This window comes from Thamnophis elegans, chromosome 7, assembly GCF_009769535.1.
Source record: "Thamnophis elegans isolate rThaEle1 chromosome 7, rThaEle1.pri, whole genome shotgun sequence".
NCBI lineage: Eukaryota > Metazoa > Chordata > Lepidosauria > Squamata > Colubridae > Thamnophis > Thamnophis elegans.
The window spans coordinates 62,405,858-62,431,762 of NC_045547.1; the positions used below are offsets into that span (position 1 = coordinate 62,405,858).

The following is a 25,905-nucleotide window of genomic DNA, read 5'->3' on the forward strand; positions in this document are numbered from 1 at the left end:
CCCAGACTGTTAGAGACAATACACTGACTCTGTAAATCACTTAGAGAGGGCTGTAAACCTCTATGAAGTGGTATATAAGTCTAAGTGCTATTGCTAACGACCTATGATGTCCTCACTTAACAATGGCAACAGAGACTGCCAAAACTACCATTGCTAAGCGGTGTGGTCACACAGTGTTTCAACTTGTGACCATGTTGCTTAATAATGGAGCTTCCAGTCCCAATTAGTATCATGGAGAACTACCTATAGAGCAGTTGTGCTTACACCTCACACAAGAAAAAAAATAGTTTAAAGGATTGTGAAACATTCAGGATTTGGGGTGGTTATAGAGATTAAGAATTTGGATGCAATAGTAGTATAGTAACTTAATGTTCATTAAATTATCCTGAAAAAATGCAAAGAAATGTCAAAGAAGAGGGATAGGTTTTCTGTAGAGAAAAATAGAACACATCCCATTTAAATATTATACTCTCAGGTAAGTTCTTTATTTATGAACATGATAGAAACATACATTAAAAAAACCTCTTCTGCTTATTTATTCAAATAAAGGTAACCTTTGGATCTTCTCAGCAGTTAGATCTCAGATACCTTCCGCAACTGTAGTATCAAAAATTTGATAGCAACGTCTGTGTTCTGTTCCATCTCGGATATAGTAAGATTTGATGAAGCATTCAAGCCATGGAAAGTCATCTATAAATGAAAGGCAAATGAAATGAGAGGGATTTTTTTTGTATATTGTACTTAATCAATATGGCCTATTTCAAAATAGATTTTACAAGGCTGGAAACATTAACTGAATGGTCAAAGTACTTCACCGGAGTGTCACCTTGTGAAATAAATGTAGAAAATAATTAGCTAAAAAAATCTCATCATAAAATTCATATATCTCAAATGACAGTTGTGATTGTATCAGATATTTGTCCTTATAAAGAGGAATATCTATTTCTTAGAATTCCCGTTGCATGCCATGAATTCAATTGCAGTCCTTTCTCTTACAGAAATAACTTGTCGATACAACAAAACATTATGCAGAAGCTAGCTTTTGCCCTTAATGGTCTGTCCTCTTCCTCAAAAACATCACACATCTTTAATTCACAAACACAATATATATAGTGTGGAATATAAACTACTTTTGCAGCAAACAAGACTAATCCTGCTGGCGAATGCACAGATTGCATTTAGGTTTATAAATCTTTTTGTGAGGCTTATGGGAAGAAAAGCATTTATAAAGATTAGAAAAGACAACTTACACCATCTGTGACTTTGTTTGAAGGGACAGCAAATCATTTTATGTGTGATTTTGTCTGACATGGTTAACATCTCACAATGCAATGTAGTTCTTATATCGAACATAATGGAAGTGTCACATAAAAAAGAATAGGACTCCACTATTGAGAATACTCCTTTTCTCCAATGCAACATAGATCTTCTCTTGCAAAGTTTCTATATATTCACTCTTCAAGATTCATCAACTTTACTGAAAATCAAAGCATATGTTTTGCTGTCCCAAAGGCCTCTTCTATCCAATTAGGCTTAATCTGCCATGTCTTCATCTAGTTTTCAAGTATAGCAGCTCTTTTCACTAATTAGTTTTATGGAATCCACATTTCACTGTCATGTCTACCGGTCCTTCTCAGACTATAAGTCAATGATTTGGTAGACTGTATTTTTTCTGACTATAAGGCACACATTAGCTTTAGAGGAGGAAAACAAGAATATATATATATATATCTGCCTCTACCTCCCAACATTCATCTGGTTAGCTTCCTTGCAGCAAACAGTCTGGTCAGCTTCAGCACATTATTGCAGTCCCAGCACATGGCTTGTCAGGGCTCTGCTCCGTTGTGTCCACCACCGGTCAACTGAGATGAGCTGCCCATTTAAAACGATTGGCGGCGAATGGGTGGTGACAGCAATAGGCGGCAGTGATCCCCACCTGATCTGCGCTGCAACAACCCCCTTCCCCTGCCACAATATTCACTCTATAAGATGCACAGACATTTCCACTCACTTTTTCTGGTGGGAGGGAGAGTGCATCTCATAGTCTGAAAAATACGGCATATAGTGAACTGGAATTGTAAATGATCTGGGATTGTATATTTTAAGTTATGAAATGACAAATTTAAAGGATAGATCTCCAGTAACTGTGAACAAGGACTTCAAAGAAAAAAAAATCCCCAAATTGCCCTAATAATATTTTTTGGGTGTGTGTGTGTGTAGTGGTGATGGTGGAAAAAAAAGGATTCTATTATCTTTTCCAAGAACAGACCATGGGCCAATCACTGTCTCTCGGCCCTAGGAAGGTTTTCCCACTTCTGAAAAAAACAAAAACAACCTGCAGGGACTTGTACAAGCAGTCCTCAAGGATCGGATTTGATTGAATGGAAGAATATAACCCCTCCTCTGAACTGGATACATTCAAAATGAAATAACCAACATAAAAGCATAGCTTTTGCAAATGTTTCAATGAAAAAGAGAAAAATTAAGTCTTGATTTCCTGTCAAACAAAGTTTACTAAATTACAAAATATTTCAGGCAGAACTTTTCAGTAAACGTCAATGCTTCAATACATCTCAAGGCAAATCACTGAGGTATTTTTGATCTGCAATTCTCCAACAAAGGTCACTGAGTGAATTGTGATTTATTTTGAGACCATCATGGATGAAGCTAATTGTTTAGGTTCATACCAACTGGTTTCTGACCTTGGTTTGTGAAAAAAATTGGCAACATGGTCCACATCCTACTTAGGCTTTTGAAAATTAGCTTGGAAGTAATCACATTTATATTGCATCTTTCTACCTATAGAAACCGGAATTTGGCAGCTCTCTATGCTGGCTTTCATGTTAGTACATAAAAATGATTCCAAAATATGTTAATAGGCTTTCCTTTGTTATACTTGATAGCAGCAGTTTTGTACATACATGCTGTAATAGCTTGTCTTATTCAAGTCAAAACATTGCCAGAATATCAAGAATGACACTTTTCAACTAACATTTTCCATGTATGTATGTATGTATGTATGTATGTATGTATGTATGTATGTATGTATGTATGTATGTATGTATCTATGTATGTTAGTTAGTTAGTTAGTTAGTTAGTTAGTTAGTTAGTTAGTTAGTTAGTTATAGGTTCCAATTACTTTTTGGATACAATTCAACATCTTGGCTAGCAATTTTTGCTGGAATATCTGAAGGACTGCTTTCATATTAAGAGTTTATGTTGTCATTGTTCAGAAGTTAGGAGCATTACCTCCCTACCATAGAAAAGTGATTTCACTGGCTCCTTGTTCTTCCTGTCAGAGAGAGGCAAAAATTGTTCTTTTTATGGATCCCTTTGTGCTTCTGTTACGCTAGAGCAGTGATGGCTAACCTTTTCTGGACCGAGTGCCCAAAGTGCGCATGTGCAAATCCACCCAAACCCCAAAATGCAATGTGCACAAGGTCCCCTTGTATGAGTGTGCTCCCCCTGCCCCCGCATGTGCCCCACCCACACCCTGCATACGCATGTGGCTCCCCCGCAAGCGTCCCGTCCTGTGCATGCACGCATGGTCCCCGCATGCCCCCCCACATGTGTGGCAGAGACCTGATGACCAGCTGGCCAATGGGATGCACGCACGCATGCATGTGTGGTAGAGCTGAACTAGGGCACAAGTGCCCTAGGTTCGCCATCACGGTTCTAGATAATTCTAGAATAGAGAATTCTAGTCATTACTGCTGTTATTTTCCTTGCTCAGAAATAATATCTAAGAATATGATTCCAAGGTATCTGGTACTGGATAGTTTTATTCTAATTTTCCCTTGCTTTCTTATTTCATAAACCACATTTTCTCTATTCACTTTATATCTCTATTGCAAACGCCACATTAGAACTCCACTATTTTTCGGCGATTTCTTCTCCTGCAACTAGTAATAATCAAGATATTATGATTAATGGTAACATAATCAACCAGAAATTCAATATTCGATCGCACAGATTAGGCCTCCTCCGAGTTCCATCTGCCAGTCAGTGCCGACTGGCAACTACGCGGAGGAGAGCCTTTTCAGTAGTAGCTCCGACCCTCTGGAACGAGCTCCCCGTGGAGATTCGTACCCTCACCACCCTCCAGACCTTCCGCACAGCCCTCAAGACCTGGCTATCCCGTCAGGCCTGGGGATAAAGATCGTAACTCGCCCCCACCCGAATGATGAATGTTGTGTTTTATTTTTACTTGCACTGTTTTCATGTTTATTGTTTTATTGTTTTGTTCCCCCCCTTCCCTATAAATTGTAAGCCGCCCTGAGTCCCCTCAGGGAAAAGGGCGGCCTATAAATAATAAACTCAAACTCAAACTCAATATGGTTTTGGCCCTTTTGTCCAGCTATTGAGTCCTTCCCAATAACCTGGGATAGGCAGGTATTGTTGTTTAATAATATTGAATGTCTTAGGATGGAAGCTGTTCCAAATAAAGCTGCTTTTTGCAATTGATTGATGGTGATTTTGTTAATGCCAAGTGGCATTCAAGTGGTGCTCCATATGTTTTGGGATTGCACCAAGACTCCTATTACTATTGGTATTATCTTTGATTTCTTTTGCTAGTCATCCTACGTCTATCTGGAGGTCTTTATATTTTGTGATGATGATGATTAAATGTATATGCTGCTTGACATTAATTTACAAATGATTTAAACATGAGCAGAAACTAAAAAAGGTAGACATAGCAGAATAATAAACCAGGTAGAAACAAAAGAAAACAACCTAACTTAAAAGGAAGGTTTAATCATCCTTGCCAACAGCCTAGGCAAGGAAATAGATCTTCAGGCCCCCAGCAGACTGGGAGCTATTTGGATCTTAGGGGGAACCTCCTTACAGAGAGCAATGTAGCAGAGAAGGCACGCTTCCAAGATCCCGATAAATAGCACTGCTTAACTCAGTGGTCGGCAAACTGCAGCTCACGAGCCACATGCGGCTCTTTGGCCCCTTGAGTGTGGTTCCTCCACAAAATACCATGTGGAGCAGCGGCGAGACTTTGCATGGCCGGTGATGACTCTGGAGGCTATCTGCAGGGGCGGCGTCCCCTCGCGTTCGTCTTCGCCGGCTGCGCAAAGCCTCGCCGCTGCTCCACGCCGTGGAAAACATAGGCGAGCGCACAGCCTGTACAATTACAGTCTTGGAGACTTCGTAATGGCGGGAACTTGTTCTCACTCGCCCAGGCTTCTGCAGAAGCTTTCCTCCGAAGCCCTTCGAGGGAAGAAGGGCCAGTTGGGAGAAGGGCTTTGGTCCTGCTCCAAATTGTAATTGCACGGGGCGTGCGCGCGCCTATGTTTTCCATGGAGTGGGGCCGCAGCTGGAAGACGAGAAATGCGAGGCGGACCACAGAGGCCCTGTCCTTCTGAGGAGGACCTGTCCTCGAAGAGGGGAGATATGGTGGCATTGGTCTTGGGATGTTCTGCGGGGGCCCCCGGGGAAAAATGCCGCTGCCAGGTACTTTTAACCATATATTTTGGTCCTATGACTGCAGAATGCTGCAAAAAACCATAAATGCAGGCCAGTTGTTGAGTGTTTCAAATGTAATTGGAACACTCAACAAGGTGACCACAGTTTTGTGTGTGAGTGAGAGAGACAGACAGACACAGAGAGAGAGAGAGAGACAAAGAGGGGGAGGGAGGGACAGACAGACAGACAGAGACACACACAGTGAGTGATTAAGTGAGTGAATGAGAGACAGACACACACACACATATATACAGAGAGTGACAGAGAGAGAGGAAGGGAGGGGAGAGAGACAGAGGGAGAAAGACAGAGACACACACAGAGAGAATGAGTGAGAGACAGACAGAAAACAGACAGACACACACACACAGTGGCAGAGATGGGGGGAGGGAGGAGAGAGATAGAGAGATGCAGAGAGAGACAGATAGACAGACACAGAGAGAAAATAACATAGAGAGACAGAGAGGTAGGGAGGGAGAGAGAGACAAAGAGCCACACAGAGAGACAGACAGAGAGAGGGACAGAAAGAAAAAGAGAAAGAGAAAGAAAGAGGGAGAGAGATAAAAGAAAGAAAGAAAAACAAAGAGAACTTATGAGCACTATTGAACCCAAAATGTTCGTTGCTAAGCAAGAGCGTCGTTAAGTGAGCTTCACCACATTTTCAAGTTGGCCATGCCCACCTGGTCACATGACCGCCAAGCCACTCCCACAAAACAGGCCACACCTTCTTTTGGCTCTCAAAAGAAATTTCAATCGTTGTACTGTTGATATTTGGCTCTGTTGACTAATGAGTTTGCCGACCACTGGCTTAACTGAATGTGTCAACTCTGCCATTTTAAAAAGGATAGAAAGATGAAATGGGAGATAGTTCAACACCTTCCTTCTTTTGTCTCTCAACCTACAGCTTTCATTCCTTTTTTGCAGTTCTAGTAGATATCTAGAAGTCCATTCTGACCAAAAGCCTACATCAGTAACCAGAGCCCTTTTACGATGTTGTTAATCAGAAAGATCTCAATTATATTCTCATGGCAACTAACTGTAATAAGCTAATGATTAGGTATGAGCCTACAGGTATATTATCCTTAATGAAATGTTTAACATTGGAAGAATCTAATATATAAATGGCTGTCTTTACAGAACGTAACCAAAGGGATTTATTATGCAGTTAGAAAATATGTTAATTTATTTATTTTCCCGTCCTTAGGGTTAGGACAAATTGCAGTATGAAGACAGATGTAACAGACAAATATAACACGATATGTGAAAAGGTGCATAATGAAAGAATATCTGCATAGTTTCATCAATATAAATTCCTTACCTAGGGTTCTGCCTGCAGGGCAAAGCCTACGCATAATGATCTCCATATTCTCTTGCAATATATTATTGAATAAGACTTTAGAAGCTGGAATGCGGAAGAATTTTTTCTGGAAGAAAGAATAAAAATAATGTTGACATTATTAAACAGCCTTTTTTTCTTCCAAAGATTTCATTTTGGAATAAGAACTGAAAGTCATAAAGTACAAATTAATTTTATGTTTTAATAAAAGCTTTTTATTTTGTTTTCTCATGTTTGGTTGCTGTTTGGTACAACAATAAAACAGGACAGACAGAGACTTCAACAGATAGTTAGGACTCCAGGAAAAACAATTGCAACCAGCCTGCCTTCCATTGAGCACCTGTACTCTGCACAGGTCAGGAAGAGGGGCTGAGAAAATATCCACACAAACCTTTTCAACTTCTCCCATCAGGACAATGTTAGAAAGAATTACATCCCAAAACAACTAGATACAAAGATAGTTTTTTCCCTTGTGCCATCACTGAACACCTAATTACCATAGTATTGTCTTATTTCTAAGAATATTTATCAACGGCTATATGGGTAATACAATAATACAGTATGGCTGTATTAGTATTATCATTCTAATCTTTTCCACTACCTTCTCCTGTTAGTATCTTATGATTATATTACCTTGATGTTTGTGTATAAATTCTGTTTGTATGTACACTGATTATATTATCTTGTTATTTATATGTACACTGGAGCTTTTGCACCAGAGACAAATTCATTGTGTGTCTAATCACACTTGGTCAATAAAGTATTCTATTCAATTCTATTCTATTATGTTCTATTTTTATTAAATAAATTATTTATTTACAAAAGTGTCCCAGTGAATTAAGGATATATTTAAAATAGGGGGGAAAAAACAGAAGGATTTTCCAGGACTGATTGGAAAATAAGTAAACAGGTTGACACAAGCTCAGTGCAGGTATTCTCCTTTCTCTATTTACAAAAGGACTTGGATATGCTTATTTTTCAATCAACTGTACATGGAATTGAGATGTGTTTTTAATTACTACATAGTCCTTGCCATCTTCACTTTGTTACAAAAATAGCTTTGATCAAATATAAGTTTAGATTTAGTCTAATTAAGTCAAGAGACCCATAGTCTATTCTCTTACAGTGTCCAGGAGATATACATCCAATGTTCCTGTTCCATCATCCAATGTAAACTTCATCACAAAGACGTACTCGAGAGGTACAATTCCCAACTCTACGCAGAAGCAGACCAAAAATGTTATTTAAAAATGACTCAAGGCAAGAAGAGCTTAATAACAGCAGCATTTAGTAAATAAATATAAATTTAATTATTTTTTAAAAAGTCTAATGAGGTCAAGGGCTATTGGTTGAAATCTCATATAGAAAAACTGAAGAAGGAGATCTTGGCTCTTGTGGACACACATATACTAAGTGTCTAGAATGCAACCTAGCATACTTGAGCTGAATATAAAATCATGCATGTTGTATTTCCACAAAGTGCTTTGTTTATAGCCTATTTTTAAAATTTAGCTAAATGTATTGTCTCCCTTTTTTCACCTGTGGATATTCTACTGTACTATTCTACTATTTCCATATGCCACTGAAACAGAACTGACTCATTCATTTGTAACCCCTTGACCAAACAAGGTAAACAAGTAAAATATTATCATTATTATAGAATTAATATTGTTGTGATAAATACCTATTGTAAACATTTTGATTATGAATTCCTAAAAATAATTGTACCAGACACCATTTGATTGAAATTGAATTTTATGTCTTATATAAATAAAAGAAAAAACAGAAAAAACTTTCCAGAGTAGAAGGTGTGGCATATGTTGATAAATATTTAAAGTCTAGAAAGTATACTGCTCATTGGAATGTAATGCCAAAAAAAAAATGTGGTATAAAAATTTAGCCTGTAAACTTTCATAAAACTATTCAGTGGTTTTGATGGAATGATGTAATTATTTGCAAATTACTAACTCTGCTTTGGGTTATATCTACTTTCTATTTCTTTTGGATTACTATGCCTTATTTAAGTAATACCAGAATAAACAAAAGAATATAAAATCATGCATGTTGTATTTCCACAAAGTGCTTTGTTTATAGCCTATTTTTAAAATTTAGCTAAATGTATTGTCTCCCTTTTTTCACCTGTGGATATTCTACTGTAAATATGCTGCACAATATAACCATCTTGTGGCATCTATCATAAAATTCACCTTTATAAGCAAGACAGATGTAGGCATTTCTTTCCCTGCTGAAATAATTTTGCTACTTTAAGTTACACATAAACTGATGAATGAAAGTCCAATATTATTGAATAGCAGAAGAATATCACATAACCTTGTGCTATAGAAGTATGTTCCCAAGATGGATTGTCCTGTGAAGCAAGACCAGCCAGACTTTCCATAGCCTTAGGTTTGGAACAGTGCTTGCACCTAGCATTTGGAACAAAATATCAATTAGAAATCACCATAACTCATAGATTCAGCTGGTCTCAACATCATGCTTATTGATAGGAAATTTCCCACTGCTTTAAACGCAGGTTTTTCTTTTAATAAAGCACCGGAAAGTAATGGTTTTTATTAATCATTGCCCACAAAAATAAATTATTTGGCCATACAATCTAAAGGACATGCAGAGAATTGAACATCAGGGTGTTCCTAAAAATCTATTTACTGTTTTCAATTTCTAGTTTTAATGCCTTAACCATTATACCAAACTGGCTCTTAGGTATATCTGGCACCATTCTTTTTTTTTTAATTAACAAACATGTAAAATACACCCACACAAAACTTAGACACAATACAATACGAACAGGAGCTTCCTGTTCTTTCTAATAGCAATTATCAATCGATACCGCTCACCTTATATTATTTCCCCTTCTATTGTATTTCATTTGGATTTCACTATTCTTAACCCTCTTATTTTACTCATAACTACTATTTTTTGAGTTTTGTGATATTCCTTCATTGAGTTTTGTTTCTTTCCTCCATCTATCCATACCATTTATCCCATATCTGGTAGAATTCTGATTCTTCTTTTCCCTGGATTTCTTTAGTTAGTTTGCCCATTTCAGCACAATCCATAACCTTTCTTATTATTTCATCTTCGCTTGGAATTAATTTGTTTTTCAATTTATGGGCAGTATTAAATACTGGATTTCTTTTTTGTATTTCGCAGACATTATTCCTAATTAAAAAAAACTTCAGATTTCCATTCTCTTTTAACCCGTTATTGCCTCCAGCCAATTTTTGATCCTTTTCCAAAAAATTTTAGTCTCCTCACAGGTCCACCATAAATGGTAATATGTTTCGTGTACTGATTCGCATTTCCAACATTCTGGGGAGGCACCATTCTTATTGTGTCTTTGGCACCAGCCAAAGATACTTTTCATTCTTCCAGACTTTTAATGTATCAATTCTTCTGTGATTTTTAAACTTTTTAATTATTACTTTTTACTTTCTGTTATTGCTTTAATGTTTGTCTTGCTGATTTTATTTTGAATTTTTATGAATGCTGTTAATGAAGTTTATTCATTGTTTACACCTATTACTTGTAATTACAATTTCTAATTGTAAACTATTGACAATTTTAAACAGTGACACACACACAAACGGGGGGGGGGGAGAAGAAGCCCTTTTTTGTGTACATTCAGCTTGGGAATCCTGGGTACTGCACTTTGGTGGTTAAGATACCAGGCTAGAAACTGGGAGATCATGAATGCCTCAGATCAGGGGTGCAAACTCAAGGCCTGAGGGTTGGATTCGGCCTGCGGGGTGCTTAGATCTGGCCTGCGGGGCTGCCCTGGAAATAGCAAAGGACTGACCCATGGGTAGCCCTCCTGAGCTCTGCTTTCACTGGCAGAGGGCTGCAGGAGGCTGTCAAAGCCAAAAACAGAACTCAGGAGCCCATTTTTGCTGGCAGAGTGCATGGGCCACAACAGGCACCCCAACACAAGTGACATCAAGCTGGCCACACCCACCCACCAGCCCCCTAAATTATTATATAATCTTTTCCATAGCTAACATCAAATGGATAATACTGTAATAGATGAAACACCGTAATCCATAAAGTTTCAGTTATATTTTTTCAATTTGCTCATTTGATTATGTGTCAACCAGTCCCTGTCTATTATTGACCGCATAGATAATTTTCTATGATCATTTTGTTCAACTATAGGATAAATTAAACTGAACCATGTAGCCTGAGCTATTTGTTATAGTTCATTATTTGTTCAATTTATTTATAATATAGCTTCTCAAACATTTCATATGTGCAGATCAGAGGTTTAACCATCAAAATTTGATTAAGTGAACAAAGCTGAATATGTATACATATATTGCTTTACGCTTAAGTTTGCATTTACCCATAATACTGCATGTTTCCTTCCCAAAAATATGGAACTGAAAGATCCAAAAGCGCAAGAGAGTCTTCTATGGCTGTCACTGGTATAATTCCTTTAAATTTGCTAGTGAATGTCAAGATTTCATTTCGAGTCCCTCCTATAAAAAAATTAAAGGCAATCATTTTTGTTTAAATAGTATTATATTCACTGAATTACCACATTAATCCCTGGGCATTAATGCATTGGTAGTTTGTGGAAACAAATGTAGATGTCATCTGATTAGTAGTAGATGAGGTATACAAACATTTCATAGCTGATTGTTAAATGTTGAAATAAAGGTGGACTATTTAAAATTCAACTCAGATTATTTTTTAAAAAAATTTACATTAAAAAAAATCTCAGCACACCACACAAAGTCTTCCTAACCTCAACCATCACCTATAATCCTACACTATGGAGTAATTCAGACTTCCATATATTGAATTGAAAAAAAACCCGTGCTACATGCAATTGACTCTAAATCTCCAAATTCCAAATGATTGCCTAGAGAGTGTTTCATGAAATATGGACCACTGTGAGAAACTGGCTGGTGATGGCTATTTTATACCATCTTACTGACAAGTTGGGGAGTTAATTAATATTGCTGGAGATTGTTCCACTGGATACATTAAAAATCCCAGCAGAATCCAAATGGGCATATTCCAATCTAGCTTCCAATATATAATGTCAAATTTGTTTATATTACAACATACTTGATTTTTCCACAAACGTTAGTCACTTCTGTAATGTTAAATATGGTATTTAAAAAGCTGTCAGAAAAGTTGAATGACACATTTTAGCAGGAAATTTCCTTCTATTGGCAGACTTAATGGCTATGCATAACCAATCTATTTGGATAGTTGCCATTCCATTTAATGATTATTATCTTGATTTGTATTTTGTTTATTTCCTCCAGTTTATATCCTGGAGATTGAGCAGACTACAGAGAAAGCAATGCCAAATAGGATTAAAAACAATAAAAAGTCAAACCAGGCCAACACATCTGTATCTCAGAGATGGTATGATCTTGTAGACTGTGCCTAAATTCCTTCCAGAAGTAAGGTTTATATGTTCCTATAAAATTAAATATATTACAAGGCCTTTGCTTTTAAGTATGAATACAATTTTATCTTTGTGAGAATACTGACATCCAGAGGATGCTTAAGTTAAAAGTATGCTTGCAGTAAGAAAGGCATTGCATCTCACATTTTAATCAGCTGGAAGACTGATCGATTGCATATTCCAATTATATACATACACACATACCCACAAATAAAATAAACATAACTGATATTATACTATATATAATTATATAATATATATTATGTATATTATAGTTTATAGTGTATATACATTTACACACACACACACTGTATAATAGATATACAGTTATACAATATATATATATTATACAGTATATTATATATAATATGTATGCTGTATAGCTAAAGATATTTTTAAAATTTCAGAATGTTTTTGTTATTATTGCAAGTTCTCCTTCATATCCTTATTTTCCTTGTTCCATCTAATTCGTCTTCTTCTTATGATTAATTTTTCTATCCTAATGATTCAGGTCACAAATAACTACATCTGAAAAAAAATAGTAAGATACGATTTTAAAAATTGGATGCCAAAGGAAACTAGACCGAACTAAAAATTACGAAAAAAAAGACTCCCCAATCCCCACATTAACTCAATTTACAATTTTACTAAATTTATTAATTAATTAAATGTTTATGGTGTCCATCTCCCCTACAAGGTGACTCTCAGCAGGAGGCAGAATTACAGAAGACACAATTACAGAATGCAAAATATTCTAATTTTAAAGAATATTTTTCTTTTAAATAAAGGTCACAAAAGTTAATCTTAATAGTCAACAGAACATCTGCTTCTATGAGAAACTGTTTGTAAGATATAAGGAAAGAGGAATATGTTCTACCTGGCAAGATTGAGACTGAGTTGAAACTGGGTCTAAAAGTGACAGGCTGTAAGAATGTCATGTAAAAAGATGTCATGGTGGACATCCCAAAATAAAAAAGCCTGATGCCTTAATAATTAAAAAGAATATACCAACAATAAACCAAACGAGTTACCTGGATAATTTTCCTATATTGGATTTGCTAGAGACTTGTTAAAGTTTTGAAATATCTCATAAGAAAGGGTGAGAAATGTTCTATGATGTTATTTAAATGGATTAAATATTAAGATAGTTATGAATATAAAGCTAGATTCTCATAAAAAAAAAGAAAAAGATATGCTATCTCTAGAAATCTTTAATGGACTTTTGTTGACACCAGGATTGAAATGATCATGCTTTATGGATTAGAGATGACAGATGTGATATGGGAAGATGACATCATTGTGATAAATTACTAAAATTGTTTATATTTGCTGTGAAGTGGGAAGTCACTTCTATAGTATTTCTTTTATTCATTCCCATATTCTCACTTTTCTATTTCTCTTTTCTCCCCTTTTTTCTTTCTTTTCTGCATCTTCTACTCCTTATTTTTATCCTATTTTAAAGTCTTCATTGAGCAACTGTCCACAGTTATGATGGTGATGAAAAAGTAACTGGGACCAGTCCTTTCATTTATGACTTTTGGAGGTATGTAAAGCAAAAAGAAACGAAGTAAGATCATAAGCACAGTTGCAATTTTATTTAGTAAATAAACAAGTTGCTGATCCCAACTGTAGTCACTAAACAAGACTACCTGTATAGGATAATATCTCAAATACACTGAATTCTAATTTTAATGGACCATTGGGGAGGAGAGGGTTGTCCATTATTTCCAAATCTGTTAAATAGAAAAATACATAATCACAACTATTTATACGTATAATTTGTAGAATATCATTATGCAAAAACATACAAAATATTATTTGCATAATTAGGTTATGAAAATAATATACGTTATCATGGCTATAAGAAAATTGATGGAATTTAATTTGCCTCAACAATACAAGGGACTTGTTGGTTATTTTGAAGGCATGTCTGCATAGAATGTGGTCCATTGCATCTGAAGATACGTGTTAAATAGGAACCAATTATTTCAAGGTTTCACTGTATATCATTAGTTACAGACACAGTTGAAGATGAGACTTTCTTAAAAATGAGAGAAAGAGAGGCAATAGACTTAAGCATATAAGCTTATAGAACTAGCATATTCCTTTTCCATATTTTCAAGATTCTGTATGAGTCTTTGAGTTTAATACAGGAAAAAAATAAGGTGGGACCTTGCGTGCTTATGTAGTAAGAACTAAAAATGTGTGTATGTACTGCTAACGTATAGAACAACTATTCTCTTCAATTTTGTTGGCTTATTAGAAGTATTTGAGGGTTAACAGATGATATGGAAATGTTTTTAGGATAAGAGATAATTATAATGAGCAAAGAAATGTACACAGTTAATTAACTAACCTTCTAGAAAAACTAAAGTGTCCTCTGGATCATGAAATAGTTCATTGTGTGCCACAAAATGAACAGCTACCCTCCGTGGTTCCTGATTTTCAGCCCGCCACACAGTAGAACTGCAGAATGAAGTGCTTTGCAAGTTTGAATCTAAACACGTCACTGAAGCTTCTCGTAAAATTGAATCAAGTTCAGACTCATCTGGGATTTCTTGCCTGAAACAATTACAACCTCAATTGAACACCAGAAATGTGCTTAAAGTAACTTTTCTATAGATACAATATGAATACCGTTTTTCCTGAAAATAAGACCTATCCAGAAAATAAACCTAACCTGTTTTTAATGTGTCTAAAATAAGATCTACCCCAAAAATAAGCCCTAGTGTGGGGTTTGGTGGGTGTGGCTAGCATAGGGAGCAGTGAGCATGCACAGGTTGAGTGTGTCTGGCAGGGCCGCAGTCCGCACAGCACAGTTGAGTTAAGTATCTGTGCAAACAGTAGGTGAAAGCAGAGGCGGGGGTGAGACAGGCAATCTGGACGAGCTGCAAAGGCGGCAGGAATGCCAAGCGTCAGTGGGCCAGAGTGGTGGGCAGCTGCAGGAGGCTTATCTTCATGTGTTTCAGCTTGCCTGTAGCCAGCATAGCCTATGCAGCCCCAGAGTGTGTTGACCAAGGCACCAGCAGGTTGCAGCTGCTGCCTGATACCGTCGGTCCCCAAACGGTTGTCAGCTCTTGTGCCCATGCTGGGGGCTGGGGCAGCCAGCCGGGCTGATCACCCGGAAATCGTGTTTCCCTGAAAATAAGCCCTAGTGCTTATTTTGGGACCCAAAAGAAAATAAGACTCACTTTTATATTAACACAAATAGACAGGTAACTTCATGCTGGGCAAAAAGTAACCTCACACTATTTCTACCCATAAAGCACTCCCTGATATCTGAAAGGCCATTGCACAGCTGGATCCCTGGCTGTCCATTTTCACTAGTGGATTTTCTGAATGTTTTGCTGTTGCCATTTTATTTGGGAGCAAATTTTTTTTAAAAAAATAATATTTTTAAAAACCTGCCAGATTGCTGAATTTTCAAATACTACACTATTTACATACGTGCATATGTAAATTTTTAAACAAAAGAATTCTAAAGATATATTGGCATATATTAAAAGATATCATCTCCCTCAAGTGGAATTCAACCCTTCATGACTTCCATTGTTACATTCACATAGTTTTCTTGGGTAGAAGGTGTGGGGTTTTTTTGGGAGTTTGGGTAGTGTATAGAGACTTTTTACAAAAAATTGAAAAACCTGGATTTCTTTTCTTACTTCTCAATCTAGCCTTAATCTTGGTATTCTTAGGTATTATCAAATTCAGGTATTAACTAGGCCCAATCTTAGCTTTTGAGGCTAGACTAGGTCAGCCAAATGCAGCTAGATGTTGGCAATGCCTAGCTAATCTCAAAAAATGAGATGAAATTGGCCAAGTTATTGCTTGGAAGGGAGACTAGAAATGTCAGGGTTGTAAGGTGGATGAGAAAGTGAAAAAGCATCTAGGGAAAAGGCAATGGTAAATATCTTCTCTAACACCACCAAGAAAACTGCATGTTGAGTTTGATTGGCATATATCAGAACACTTGCTTGCAAACATTCATATCGTTTTAGGCTCTGAATGAGTCGCTTGTGACTGCCTAGCTTGTATGGTGTTTTCATTCTGCATTGTATTTGACTTCACTGGATATGATTCATTCAAATTTTAGCTTCTAGTGTTTGTGTTTTTACGGCAAAGCTTTGATTGTGGCAGTTTAGAATCTTTAATAAATAAAATAGCAATATTAACAATCAAATATTGAATATCAAAATAAATGATGAAATTATTGTACATTTTAAATTGCAGGGGATTAAATGTATTATGTAATTCTATCCTGTAAGCAATAATTGCAACAGCTCCAGCAACTCACAAGGTATCGGTACCAAGATCCCTTGTCACGTGGACACTTACAATGCATGGCACTGAGGGCAATGAAGTTTTACAGACTGATAGAGCTTCTCAGGTTCAAATTTAAGCAGCCGAGCTCTGATGCGATAGTTTTGAGGAATGGTGCTCATTCGGATAGTATTCAGTGTAGTTGTATCAAAGTGCTGGTGATCTGTTAATACTACAAAACAATAAACAGATAAAAAGCATTTGGACAAACAAATGGCATGCCCGAACATCCTCAATAATTTCATTAAGCTGCTTTACCCAATTTGTCATTTATTTATATTAATTGGTATTTCAAATGTTTTAAGTTTAAACTACGTATATAGACCACTTAAAAGCATGTGTCCTGTTCAACTACTCATGTAAAATCACAACATGTTGCACTGAGAGTGGACAAACTTATTTTCAGCGTATTAAACATTTGTGTATGTTCATAAATTCTCCTATTTAATTTCTACACTCATCTTTTAGTATATGGATATACCCCACATTTAAACAAATATTTATATATATTTTTCTTAAAATATACATGTGATTATTTTTAATATGACTATCAGTGCATCTAAGAATTTGGAAAACTGGTTGGTAATCAGGTTTTGTTTCACTATTTTACAGGCCGGGACACAACGTTTTCCTAACGAAGCAAAAAAATACTTCTGCTCCTCTCAGCCCCCCCCCCGCTTCCTGCCCTATTACAGTTTGTTTATTTTATAATATATAAAATAAAATAAATTTAGTATTTATTAAACTCACCCACAGTGATTTGTGTAGCTCTAGCTGATACATCCCATGCTATTCTAAAATAGGTAAAGGGTTCCCTCACATATATATGCTAGTCATTCCTGACTCTAGGGGGGGCAGTGCTCATCTCCGTTTCAAAGCCAAAAAGCCAGCGCTGCCCAAAGACGTCTCAGTGGTCATGTGGCCGGCATGACTAAGTGCCAAAGGCACATGGAACGCTGTTACCTTCCCACCAAATATGGTTCCTATTTTTCTACTTGCAGTTTTACATGTTTTTGAACTGCTACGTTGGCAGAAGTTGGGACAAGTAACAGGAGCTCATTTTGTTACGCGGCAAAAGGGATTCAAACCGTCCGACTGCTGACCTTTCTGACCGAAAAGCTCAGCATCTTAGCCACTGAGCCACCGCATCCCTTTTTATTCTAAAATATCCCCAAGCCAACTATTCTTTTTAGGCAGGAAGTCCCATTGTCCAAAATAGACAGAATACCTAATGGAAATTCTTACCTGTAACAGACAATTGCTGACATCTTTCTACACAGGATCCTACTTTAAAAAAGAAAAAGGAAAGGGGAAATTCATTTTCTTTTTTTCTATCAGTGTTTTACATAAACAGGAAGAAAAAGAAATATAACATACAGAGATGGAAAAGTAGTGCTGTAAGATAGTGGAGCTCAATTTTAATTAATAACACATATAATTATGGATACTGGGGGTTCATTTTCAGATTTGATTAGCAATCTTGCGCATGCGGATTATCTATTCCAATTTTCAGAGGATATACAGATAGTCCTCAATTTATAACTATAACGGAGTCCAAAGTTTATGTTGTTAAGTGAGACATTTGTTAAGTGAGTTTTGCCCTATTATACGACTTTTCTTGCCACGTTTGTTAAGTGAATCATTGCAGTTGTTAAGTTAGTAACATGATTATTAAGTGAATCTGTCTTCCCAAATGAATTTGCTTCTTAGAAAGTTGCAAAAGGAGATCATATGACCCCGGGATACTGCAACCGTCATAAATATGAAAAAGTTGTCAAACATCCAAATGTAAATCATGTAACTGTAGGGATGCTGCAATGGTCATAAGTGTGAAAAATTGTCACTTTTTTGAGTGCCACTGTAATTTCAAAAGCTCTCTCCATGAACTGAAGTCGAGACTATTTGCAATGCAGGGTGAAATAAGTGTTCTAAATTTAAAATTCTACCAATGTAGATTTTTGCATACATTGTTGGAATTTTATTTTATTTTCAAGACAGAAGTACTAAATAGAAACTCAGAATTTATTACTTCATATTAATGTACCTATTCATTACAAAATGAAATATGATTCTGCTGTGAATAAATTTACAGTACAGTACAGTTTTTACTAAAATGCTCTAGCTTTTCTTGTATCTTGTTTTGCATTAAGAAAAGGAACAGTAGTGGGCTTAACCACATTATAAAAATAGGAATATGTACTTTTCCAGAGGTTGTTGAATTTTATTTTCCAGTATCTTCTACACTATTGAACATGCTGGCTAAGACTGCTACTCAGCAAAACTTTGAAGCAACAGGTTTCTCATTCCTCTCCTATAAATACCATATTTTTCGGTCTATAAGACACACTTCTCCCCCCCAAAAGTGGGTGGAAATATCTTTGTGTCTTATAGAACAAATGTTGCTGAAGCCCCATCCACCTGCCAGCCCCCACCCTTTGTTCTCTGCCTCCCGGCAATTTGTCTCCTTGCAGCAAACAGCCTGGTCAGCTTCAGCACAGCCTGATTTAGTAGGAGCATGGTATCCCAGAATACCACTGATCAGCTGTTGCAGGCTGCAGGGATCACCTTTGCTGATTGCCGTTGTCGCCTATCGCCACCTTCGCATGCCTCATTTTTGGCCTTCGCGTGCCCTGTTTTTGGCCTCTGTGCATCCCATTTCTGGCCTGTTCCAGGCAGCAGGGATTGCCACCACTGCCTATCTGCTGCCTGGAATGGACTGAAAACAGGACATGTGGAAGTCAAAAATGGGCACATGGAGGCTGACAATGGGATGCATGGGGGCATAAAGTGGGTTGTGCAGAGGCGGCAATGGAGATGGCGGGGCAGCGGCAACAGTGGGCAGCGGCGATCCTCGCAGCCTGCAACAGCTGATCAGCGGTATTTCAGAGACCAATCCAACCGGCAATCAGCTGCTTGTACTAAATCAAGCTGTGCTGAACTGACCAGGCTGTTTGCTGAAAGAAGATAAATTACTGGGAGGCAGAGGCAGATATTTTTCTTGTTTTCCTCCCCAAAAACTAGGTGCATCTTATAATCCGCAGCATTTTATAGTCTGAAAAATACAGTATATGAATATGATCTATTTTATTTTTTAAAACTTACATATATGAGTATATGGATTTTCAGGTTCCGGGGAAGCTCTTTCTGAACTGTCAGTTAATGCCAATTCAATAGTGTCCAGATATCTAATAATGAAAAAAAATACAAGTAAATAAAGTTTATCAAAATATTAAAAAGGGAAATTAGTTTTTAGTCAATCCCACTGCCTAATGACAAGAGTTTGATATTAGCAGATGTTGATTGTGCCATATTTTTCACATCTCTAAATTTATATGCCATTATGTCCAGAATGTTATGCTCAGATCTAAAATGTAAAATTACAAGGTCTTTTGAAAATGTGATGGTGTATGAAAGCCAATATTGTCGTAATGTATTATTTGACATCTGACAAATGACGAGCTGGATGCATTCCCTGCTAACTAAATGTTGATATATACTCTATTGTACTACTGCAACAAGCATGGTACTTGTATGTAACTGTTGATATCCTTTTATTCCATAGCAGGGTGGGGAACAATGGCTCTTTTATGACTCATGGACTTCAACTCCCAGAATTCCTGTGCCAGCCAGCCACAATACTGGTCATAAAAGAATCGTTGTTCCCCACCCCTATTCCAGATGAACACATTACAAATCTATACAAGTATGTGTCTATACTCTGTGTGTATGTGTGTTTGTGTTTGTGTGCTCATCACATACACACACAGAACTGTTAGGGAAGAACCATCTTCACCTTCTTTCTATCACACCAACTATCTAAACTATGCTGTCTCTTGTCCTTTGGAACGCACTCCCTCCCTCCTGGAAATACAGCCATTCCACCACAGAAGATTCACACCAGAGTTCATAAACAGTGTAACATTTAGAATTCTAATTTCAAAGAATTGTGGGATGTCCACTGGAGAATTTTAAAACTTTGGGGGATAGAATTAAAATGAAACAGTATGATTCTTGAACTGATCAAGGCTTCTCCAATAATTGGAAATGACAGGTTGAACAAATTGACATGTTTCCTTTCCAAATTGTAAATGTTCTTTACTCACAACTTTAGTTCTATGATATCTGGGTGGTTTTCGGGAAGGACAGCAATCCCACGACCATGCCCGGTGCCTCCATGAAGAAGAAACTGTACGACATCACACCCGGTTTCAGAACTGTGCATCTTCGCATGCACGTTGTACATTGAAATGAACTGTCCAATCTTAAAATACACAGAAAAAAAATTGGATTACTGTTATCTACAAAACATATAATTATGCCAATATATACTTTCTTGCAATTCAATAGTAATTTTTAACTGAATCCTAAATGGTAAAATAATGTTTACTGAATGTAGAACTGATATAATTGTAAGCTTTCCTAGCTGCCTAAAATTACACTAGAACATTAAAGACATACTGAGTTACTGGGCATGTAAAATAGTGGTAAAGGTAAAGGTTCCCCTCACACATATGTGCTAGTCGTTCCCAACTCTAGAGGGTGGTGCTCATCTCCATTTCAAAGCTGAAGAGCCAGCGCTGTCCAAAGACGTTTCTGTGGTCATGTGGCCGGCATGACTAATACCGAAGGTACACGGAACACTGTTACCTTCCCACCAAAGGTGGTTCCTATTTTTCTACTTGCATTTTTACATGCTTTTGAACTGCTAGGTTGGCAGAAGCTGGGACAAGTAACGGGAGCTCACTCCGTTACGTGGTGCTAGGGATTCGAACCGCCGAACTGTTGACCATTCTGATCAACAAGCTCAGTGTCTTAGCCACTGAGCCTCCGTGTCCCTTTTAGAATAGTAGAGTCTGACACAATTCTGAAAATAAACAAAGCAAAATCAGAATTCTTTAGTTCTAAGTGGATTTCTTTTTACATAAGATGGCGTACGTTGATGGATGGTTACCAGGAATGTCTCTGTCAATGAAGAAACTGAAGGTGAAAGAAAATTGGATATTTCAGCAAAGAAACAATCCAAAACATACTGTACCTTCCCACAACTTGAATAATACTGAAACTATGTGGGAAGATCTTAGATGCACAGTGCATGTAAGGAAACCTAAGAATATTTCTGAGCTAAAAGAATTATGTAGTAAAAAGTTTTTAAAAAAATCTCAAAAAACAGAATTAGCTGGCTATAAGGAATGGTTGGAAACTATTGTTTCTGCAAAAAAGGTATCGAAGTATTGACCAAAAGGGTATCTAAATATTGGCCATATTTATACTTTTTGTTAAATTTATAAGCAAGTAAGCAACGAATATGGATTGCAGATTTTGGAAAAATCTTTAACTTTGTATCATACAGAGGTGTGTCAGGTATTATGTACTTATGGGGCATGAATTTTTGCACACAAGTATTATTTAGAAAATCAGTACCCATCGCCTCCCAGCAGTGACATAATGCAAAACAAATGCACCAATCTTTAACCACACTTACTGGTTAAAACGTTCTAGTGCACTATCAGTATTTTCCAGAGGGTGGCAGCATTGCATACATTTACCTTTCTAGCTTGTGAACAGGAAATTCTAAGCACAAGCCTGCACCAACTAGTTATTGAAATACTTCCATATTTAAAAATTCATAACCGCTTAAGTACAACCAAAAAGCCACTAATAGAAAAAACTCCTGCATTGCATAATCCTTGTAGGAAGACGAATGAGCTCAGAATGTTCTTGGAACATGCATTTCTTTAGCATCAATGATCTTGCTTCTCCAATGCTGCTTTTCCAATTACCTCCCCTCCATAGTCAGTATGTTTACTAGTCCTCACCTCCTTGTTCAGTTTGTTAGAGTCTCCTGTCTTGCCAGTAAAGCAGTCCTATCACAGGTAGCCCTTGACTTACAACCATTTTGTTTAGTGACCATTCAAAGTTACAACAGCACTGAAAATAGTGAGCCTCCAACTTGTTGCAGCAGAGCTGTGAACATTTGGGCACAGGGCAACTAGTATATATTTATGACAGTTGCAGAGTCCTGATATCGTGGGATCACCATTTATGAACTTCCCAGCCAGCTTCCAACAAGGAAAGTCAACCAAGGAAGTGGATTTGCTTAACGATGACATGATTCACTTAGCAACACAGCAAAAAAAAGGTAATCAAATTGTGTGTGACTCACTTCACAATCAACTCGGTTAGCAGTGATAAAGCTGGTCGCAATTATGGTCATAAGTCAAGAGCCACTTGTATCTATCTGTTGTGGCCTGTCAGCTACCTGCCCCTCCAGCAGCCGAATCAGAGGAGGCAGTGGCATGGGAGTCAGGGTTAGCATCAAGGCAAACTGAGAGCTCCGAGTGGGAAGAAGGAATGGAGCTGGGAGAGAGACAGAGGCGGAGTCTGGACTGCCATCAGCCCTCCGATGGAGAGGCAACAGCCCCCAGGTCTGGAAGTGGCCGATGAGGAAGAGAAGGAACAGCTGGGTCCAGTGCCTGACGAGTGGATGCACAGAAGGCAGAGGAGAGGAGAGCAGTGGAAATTTGTGGGCCGATCCTTGGGATGGAAAAGTCACCATTGCTAGTGAAGACCCACCCTCACTCTGGGAATAAAAGGCAGTGGGGCGGAGATGAGTAGATGTGGCAGACAACTATTTATCTTCCGGTCAGCCTGGGAGAGAAACTTTTTGCCAGGGCTGCTGGCGCTACTAATAAAGGAATTGTTTGAGTTCAGAGGGTTTGTCGTGTTTGGGGAGCTGGGTCAGAACACTTTCTTGGCTTGGCATAGATTTCCAAATGCTCACTCTTGAACCACAGAATTTGACACAGTGAGCACACAACCAGTTTCCATACATTTGCACAACTGGATCAATGTACCAGGATTAGGTTTTTATTTTGTCATAAAATGTAGCAGCAAAAAAGATGAAGTCTACCTCCCATAGGTAAAACAAGCTGTTTTGTTGCATTTTAATTAGTAAGAATCCGAAGCAAATTAAGGCAGAATGGAAAATAAGGAGCCCTAACTTTGATTTATCTCCAGTGAACAAGGGCAAGTCAATTATCTCTTTCCCTTAAAAAGTGGCACTGAAGAAAAGAAATCCCAATTTAACTTAAGGGTTATTTAGTGAAAATGGCTTAAAACCAAGCAGCAAACCTACAAATGTAAATTCCCAAACAACTGGAGCTCATTTTCCATATGGCAGGTTGGAATCGGAGACATGGTTGGCATTAATTGGTACATGACTGCATTGCAGTGTGATTCATGTTCAGCAGTGCAAGTGAGAATGCGAATGGCTAAAAAGAAAATGCAACTTTCTCCAGCTACGTTAGAGCCATACCAACAATGGTAAGTTGGAAAAGCTTTGTAACTATGTGGGTTGTCCGGCCTGGAAGTCACCTTGGGCATTGAATCTTCAGGCCTGCCACATTTAGTCTGTGGGAAACTGGGAGGGGGGAATTGTATGGAGATATATAGTTATAATAACATTCCTTTCTCTGAGAGTCAAGAACATTCTGCCCTGCAACTGGAGGGCTGTGACTGGGAGGCATCTCCAATTGCGACGGTGCTTTGATTGGACCATATGATGGACATGTGAGTGTAGGAGAGGAGCACCGGGTAGGTGCTTAGACTTTCTTTTGGGTGGGAAAAACCTGGAAGATGTGCCATTATCATTTAGAAACATCTGTAATAAAATGGAACTTTGAGGAACTTCAAGCCTCGGTGTCTGATTTCATTGGGATTATTACTTGGAACCCTGACATGGGTTAAGTGTCTGTTTTTGGCAAAACTGTTGTAAAACAGTGTCACATGACCCTGGAATGCTGCAAACAGCTGTAAATGCATCCATGCTGTTGAGCATTTAGTTTGCCCATGTGACTGTAGGGAGGAGCACCGTTGAAACTGTGAATCAGAACTGTAAGTAGTCTAAAGGTTGGTCCATCATAATTTTGATTAATTGCTAAACAATAGGTAGGAAGCGAATGATTACCTGTACCAACCTCAGCCTTAACAGTAGAATGGAATCATATGGCAATCTTGAACATGCAATACTACTATATATATCCTTATTTAAGAGTTAATTGCAGTAATAATTCCTGTTATAAATAGTCTTCCTAGAAAAATTGCACTCTAATAAGGAATAAAGATTAAAATGTTTTCTTTCTACATTGCAGGATTCCCAAAAGTTTACGAATCGCAAAATGAAACATTTAGAAATTAATATTTATGAACAAATTCATAGAAGTCCATGTTTATTTTTTCCTTGAAAAAGTGCTTTTAAAAAATAATAATGAAAAAATGAAACAGCGTAATTTATAATAAAAGCTACATTTTAAAAAAAAAGTTTATCTGAGTAATAGGAAAGAAACTGAAGACTTCATCTCTTTTCCAAATGTTCATAGTTGCATTCCAAAAGATATATCATAGCCCTTTAAGAAACTCTTTCATAATACATTAATTGAATTTTCTTTACTTGCTCTACCCTGGGAGATTTGGTTTGTTGGAACTAATCATGGCAATTACATAATTTATATTCATTAAATTTATTTAATTTAAATAAATGAACTTGTACACTGACTTTTAGTAAAAAAAAAAAAAAACTAAAGCAGAACTAGAAATATAAAATAAAAATAAAGCCATAATTGACAAGGAGTTCCTTTACCTTTAATAGTTTTGCCAGATGCACATGATTATCATAAGCTACAACATCCACAGTTACGTATTTTAATCGACGGAGAACGCATTCATCTCCCTCTAAGTCTTCTTCGTTAACAAACACATTCCAAGATGGGAAAGGGCATTTTGTGCCATCCCATACCTGCAGTGAAACAAAGAACACTCTTTTTGGAATCAGAGAAAATTGCACCAAGAATATTCCAGAGTAAAGATTAAAAATTACAATAAAGGATTGAAAACCTGATCCTTAAAGGTGTTGTTGTTAAGACTATAATTTCCCAAAGCTGCTTCTTCAAATACACTTTGTTAAATTTTTCTGAGACAGTTATTTCTCTATAAAGAACATTATTTTGCAATCTTCCTGAAGAATAATTTAAAAGAACAGAATGTTAACTGTCCAACTAGCGAACCAAAACTAGGAAACAGTCTAGGGAGATTTCAATTGTCAAAAGTGTATTGGATACACCATATTGGTACTGAAGAAACAAAACCAGCTTTGGTTTTCCTGCGCAAATGCTTGCCTTGTGAAACAATAGCTTCCCCTTCACCCCACCCATGGGTGATCACATTGTCCAATCATGAAATGTCCTTTTGTTATGGGAACAGTCCATCTCTTCCTCCAACTCCTGCAAGTGGTGACTTTAATGGTTTCCATGCTCTCGTGCTCTTTGCATTTCATTCCCTCCCCCCC

The 25,905-nt window shown here is 37.3% G+C and overlaps 1 protein-coding gene across 1 annotated transcript in view; it reads right to left on the reverse strand.

Moving 5' to 3' along the window:
* Positions 1–461: 461 nt before the first annotated feature.
* The window catches only part of POT1 (protection of telomeres 1), a 46,408-nt gene continuing 20,964 nt past the window's right edge, over positions 462–25,905 (reverse strand). Inside the window, exons 9-19 of the mRNA XM_032221692.1 lie at positions 25,201–25,356; positions 20,666–20,823; positions 19,665–19,747; positions 17,808–17,849; positions 16,578–16,734; positions 14,599–14,804; positions 11,163–11,298; positions 9,137–9,231; positions 7,930–8,021; positions 6,788–6,893; positions 462–690 (exon numbers count right to left, since the gene is read on the reverse strand). Coding sequence (XP_032077583.1) covers positions 581–690; positions 6,788–6,893; positions 7,930–8,021; positions 9,137–9,231; positions 11,163–11,298; positions 14,599–14,804; positions 16,578–16,734; positions 17,808–17,849; positions 19,665–19,747; positions 20,666–20,823; positions 25,201–25,356 — 1,341 coding nt within the window. The 3' untranslated portion in view covers positions 462–580. The remainder of the gene's footprint in view (positions 691–6,787; positions 6,894–7,929; positions 8,022–9,136; positions 9,232–11,162; positions 11,299–14,598; positions 14,805–16,577; positions 16,735–17,807; positions 17,850–19,664; positions 19,748–20,665; positions 20,824–25,200; positions 25,357–25,905) is intronic.